This window comes from Podarcis raffonei, chromosome 13, assembly GCF_027172205.1.
Source record: "Podarcis raffonei isolate rPodRaf1 chromosome 13, rPodRaf1.pri, whole genome shotgun sequence".
NCBI classification, from domain to species: Eukaryota; Metazoa; Chordata; class Lepidosauria; order Squamata; family Lacertidae; genus Podarcis; species Podarcis raffonei.
This window is the reverse complement of record NC_070614.1, coordinates 27,744,196-27,749,392: the sequence shown is the minus strand read 5'-3', so window position 1 is coordinate 27,749,392 and position 5,197 is coordinate 27,744,196. Positions and strand designations below refer to the sequence as shown.

The following is a 5,197-nucleotide window of genomic DNA, read 5'->3' as shown; positions in this document are numbered from 1 at the left end:
ATTCGATAAAAAAGGGGAGGGGAGAAAGTTCACAAGGAAATCCCGCGGTGCGGCCAACCGGCAAAGGCTAGGGGAAGCTCTCGCGAGATTTGGACACAGATACGCGCTCCGCTTCTTTAAAGGACGCACTTTTTAACTCTTTCACGCGAACAGCTGGGCTTTGTTGTTGTCGTCGTTTGCTTTAAACATGGAAGACTTTTGTCGAAGAATGAGAAGGACCAAGTTTGTCCGCGTCCTGTGGTGTTTTGTCATACTTACCAAGCGGCCCAATAAAATATTCGCTAAAAAAGCTGAAAGTGAGAAGGCGAAGAAACGGCCATTCATAAGTTCGTTTGTTCCTGTTGCTAAGGGGGAGGGGAATCAATAATAAAGTTTTGTTGAAATATATATGTCCCCAGAATTACAGTGTGAGAAGTTTCAATAAAGTTTGTTGAACGATACAGGAAGAAATGAATGAATGAATGGAAGTTCATGGCCCCTCCTTATAAAAACCTTGCATTTTTCCTTAATAAAAGTTTCCTTCCTCAGGAATGTTGTCATCTGCGGTGACCGTGAAATAAAGTTTTGTTGAAAGAGAAAACCACTTCCCGCGAGATTACGAAAATAAAATTTGCTTCATCGGCCTTCAAGTCCCCCGCCCCCCCGCTCCCGCTTCCCTATTTGCTTCCAGCGCCCGGCGTCGCGAGACTTCTCGAGTCTCCCCCGGCGTTCCGACCGTGTGCGCCTGCGCGCGAAGGAGGGCGAGCGAGCGTTTACACGCGCGCATGTGCGTGCTCTCGCGATATTTGGAGAAACAGGAGCAGGTAGAGAGGAGTTGGGGGAAGGAACCCCCGAGAGGCTGCAAAGGAAGCCACGGCGTCGGCGGCCGGGAGGACGAGGACGGCGATTTCTCCCCACGTTCTCGCGAGAGTTGGTGGCTAACCTTCTCCCTTGCTCACTTTTCTACCTTTCCTCTTCCCCCCCAACCCCTCCCCCCACCCGAACCTGAAAGCGGCTCCGTTTCGCTCTGGGAAGTACTAGGAGGAAGAGGAAGGTGGGGGTCCCGGCTTGGGGGCCTCGCTAGAGACTCAGGCTGAGGGCAGGGGAGCCCCCTCGGTGGGGACGCAGGGGCCCAAGGGTTTCCCCACACAGCCAGGCCTTGGGGCGGGTGGAGGTGTGCCCATCTCCCCGCCCCCGTGCTCTCCTCTCAGGAACTTAGGGGGTTTTTGAGGTAGGAACTAAGTCCGACCCTCATCTTTCTTTCCACGGGGGCCTTGAGTTAGTGGGGAGGGGTACCCCTGACCAAGAGGAGCACCAAGGGTGGCTTAGAAACGAAGGGGCCTATTGTTTGGGGGGCCGCTGCTTCAGAAAACGGGGGTGGGTGGGGTCTTTTTCTGAAGCTCTCTTTTTGTGGGGGTTGGGCAGCAGGTTGGAGAACTCCCAAACTCATTGCCCATTTACAAAGGGACCTAAGTGCTCCTGGTGTGTTTATGTTCTGAAACTGGTGGATAACCGAGGTAGGGTACTTGTTCAGGGTCTTCCATCCTACCTTTGAAGTCTAAGAACAGGGGACATTCTTGCCATTGCTGCTTGTCCCCTATTCAGAGGGTTGGGGGTAGCCTGTGGGGCGACTTCTCCCGTAAAATACTTTGTCGACCCAGATCCTCGTAAAGAAACCACATTCAGCCCCATGTAGGACAGAGAAGGGTGGGTTGAATGTAGGAAAAGGTAACGAAAGTGAACGCAGCCCTTCTGTTTTGGAAGCGGGTAAGTTGAGGTTTAGACTTTGGGGGTTTTGGAGGATTCCCCCCTCTTTTCAAGCACAGTGGAGAAGGAATGCCAAACCCAGAGAGACATGGGGGTAAGAAGGATTCAGGAGGAGGGGGGTCCTTGTATCAAGAAGCAGTGTCCAGTAGTGGCAGTTCAAACAGCAAAGAGAGGCACCGACTCTCCAAGCACAAACGACACAAGTCCAGGCATTCCAAAGACTCACCGATGGGGGCCCAAGAAGCTGGAGCACCGCTCGGCAGCATGATCAAGCCATTGGTGGAGTATGATGATATCAGCTCTGACTCGGACACCTTTTCAGATGAAGCAGTCCTCAAGCTGGAACGCAGGGAGAATGATGAGAGAAAAGGGACATCAGAAAGGAGTGACCGGCTACACAGGCATCGGCATCATCAACACAAGCGAGTCCGTGAGTTGATGAAAAGCAAGCTGGTAGACAAAGAGAAGAGGCTGGACAGGAACCAAGACTCCTCAGGCAAGTTGAGTTCCACTAAAGAAAGGGTGTCGGGGGCCTCCAAAAAGCTGCATGAGGAGAATGATGACCATTCATCTAAGTCATTCAAGAGCAGCAGCAAGGAGTCCCGGTCAGCCAAATCACACAAGGAAAAGTCCAGGAAAGAACGAGAGACTAAGTCCGGTCACAAAGACCGTAGCAAAAGTCACCGGAAAAGGGATGCTCCTAAAAGTTACAAATCGCTGGACAGTCCAAAGCGGAAATCCAGAAGTCCCCATCGCAGGTGGTCAGACAGTCCCAAGCAGGATGATAGCCCCTCAGGAGCATCTTACACGCAGGACTATGATCTCAGCCCTCCACGCTCACACACATCCAGTAACTATGATTCCTACAAGAAGAGTCCCGGTGGGTCTTCACGGAGACCATCAGTCAGCCCACCATACAAGGAGCCTGCTGCATACCAATCCAATATGCGCTCTCCCAGCCCTTATGGTAGGCGGCAGCGGTCGGTCAGCCCATACAGCAGGAGGCGTTCCTCAAGCTACGAGAGAGGAAGTGGGTCTTACAGTGGAAGGTCGCCTAGCCCATTCAACCGAAGGCGCTCCAGCAGTCCTTTTGTTTCCAAGCGGTCGCTGAGTCGAAGTCCTGTGTCCAGGTGCGTGGCCTTTATCTTTAATTAAAAGTGTTTGACTTCTTTGGTTCAGATGGTGCTAGTGTCCTGAAGTCAGATAAGAAAAATATTTGCTTCTCCCCTGTAACATGATTTGTTTAGGGTACAAGGTCTTCGTTGCTTGATTAGATAATTATTATTTTCACTTTATTGCATTGGGGATCTGAGTTTGAAAGGTAACCAAACCCATTCAGCCAATAAGACACTGGCTCAGTTCAGATCTCGCGCTGAATCATTGTTCCCCAGCCTGGTGCCCTGCAGATTTTTTTAGGCTACAACTCCCATCATTCTTGATCTTTGTACATGCTGGCTGGGGCTGATACCTAGAGGGTACTAGTTTGGGAAAGGCTGTGCTAAACCATAGTTTAGCATGACAAGAATGAGTACAGTGAGCATTGGAATAACATGCTTCCTTTTTCTGCTCCTGCATGGCTTTGAGGAGATGTTTAGAAGTTTTGGTTTAGATTAACTAGTTTGTTTGAAACAAGGTAACTTAAAACCATGTGTTAAGCTGCCTTGTCATAGTTAGCATCAACCACAATTTAGGATTCAGATAACGCACTGAATGAAACACACTTTAATGAAAATCGGAAACAAAAAAACTCTTTGGAGCTACACCAGAAGAGGGGATAGGGAAAATGGAAGCTACTGCAGCTCATCCTTATCATACTAAATTAGAGTTTAATGGGACCCCTAAAAGTGAACCAGGATTTGGACACAATTTCTGAAGTGGCAAACCATGGTTCCATTTTGTGGCATGTCAGTTGCTAATCTATACAGCTGGTGGGGATTCACAGAATGGGAAAATTGATGGATACCTTTTACTAAATCTTGCTTATGTTAACTAAAAAAGCAAGGTTTAGAGTTGCAGAGAACTGTTCCATCTTGATCCTAAGTATATTGAGCAGTAGAAAGTGAGGTACGTTGAAGTCAATAGAACCAAAGTCTCAGATTGCAGTGGGATCCAAGGTACCTATTTCTCACAAGATTTGTGCCTGTTATGTGGTTACCAAGTTCCACTGGTTTCAGTAGAACTTGGTTTCAATTAAATCTGCCTTGGATAGCTGCTTTTGTCAAGGTAGAACAGGTGAATATGAAATCTCCCCATACGTGAGAGTTGTGGTGTATGTAACCCAAATCTCAAGGTGTGTGTGGAAATGTTTGCTTGTGATCCATTACCACATTCACGTTAGATGTCAGTACCTCAGAAATCCCTTTTGAATACAGCTAGTGATCATCTTCAAGGGAATCCAGGCATCCTACAATCTGTTTAAATTGGCCTTGGGGGCAGTAAAATGTTTTTAACAGTCATTAAAGGGGATCTTGAATCCAATACTAACATCCTTGCTAGTTCTTTTTCAAAGCCAGTCAACACCTTTCACCTGTTCAGTTTACTTAGAATGAGGTTACATTTTTGTCATTTCTGAAACTTAGTTATTTCATAATCTGGATGTGCAGAATTGCTTTGGTCACAGATACCCCAACAGCTTGCTCAGTGTTAGAAACTGAGATATGAAAGCTAGGAACTAAATGGCACCTTAAACCTTGGTTATGGGCTCACCAAGGAATGTCTAGGTGTGCTTTTTATAACAAGAATACAAGCTGAAAATTAATGAACTGCTGCTAAAATAGTATGTTCATTTTTCACATGGGCTAGTCCTTCTCCTGCCCACCCCACTAATATTCTCCAGTCTTCACAGAGTAGTTGGAAGTGGGGAGGAAGAAAAAGGTCCTCCTTTCCTTCTGCTCTGCAGTTTTAATATGAAATCTTAGGCACAGTACTGCGCCCAGAGCTCAGAAACTGCTCGTACTTATGAAATTCCCTGTTGTAAAATGCGCCTAGAACAATGGGAGTTTCGAACACTGAGCTTGCTGCTGGTGCTTTGAATGTGCAAAGTTGCCATTTGACCATAAGCTCCTTGTGCTCTATCTAGTGCCTAGCACCTTGTCAGTGCTAAACAAACATATAGTCACCATCTTGTTTTGGCTATCTAGTCACTAGATTCTAGTGGGGTCGTATCTGCCAAGCCATGAACTCTGTGGATAGCCTTGGGGAAATCCCTGTCTCTCAGCCACCATTCCCTACCTGTACAGTAGTAACATCTCTTGGGTCAGGCAGGTTGATTCCTGGCAGCTACTTCTAAACAGTGTAGAGCAAGTGCAGCTGCCATTTCCTGCTCATTAAGGAGCAAGTGCTATCAGAAAATTCTCTCTGGCATACAGCATCTCTTTTTAATGAAAAAGAACTGGATAATGAGAGCTGATTGCAAGCACTTGGGGTACCTTAAGTACTTTTAGGAAGCTGC

The 5,197-nt window shown here is 47.4% G+C and overlaps 1 protein-coding gene across 5 annotated transcripts in view; it reads left to right on the top strand.

Annotated features, from left to right (window-relative positions):
- Window positions 1-1,454: 1,454 nt before the first annotated feature.
- CDK12 (cyclin dependent kinase 12) overlaps window positions 1,455-5,197 on the top strand; it is a 38,503-nt gene continuing 34,760 nt past the window's right edge. For all 5 annotated transcript variants that reach the window (XM_053361019.1, XM_053361018.1, XM_053361015.1 and 2 more), the window contains exon 1: window positions 1,455-2,876. In XM_053361019.1, the coding sequence (XP_053216994.1) occupies window positions 1,816-2,876 (1,061 nt within the window). In that variant the 5' untranslated portion in view covers window positions 1,455-1,815. The remainder of the gene's footprint in view (window positions 2,877-5,197) is intronic.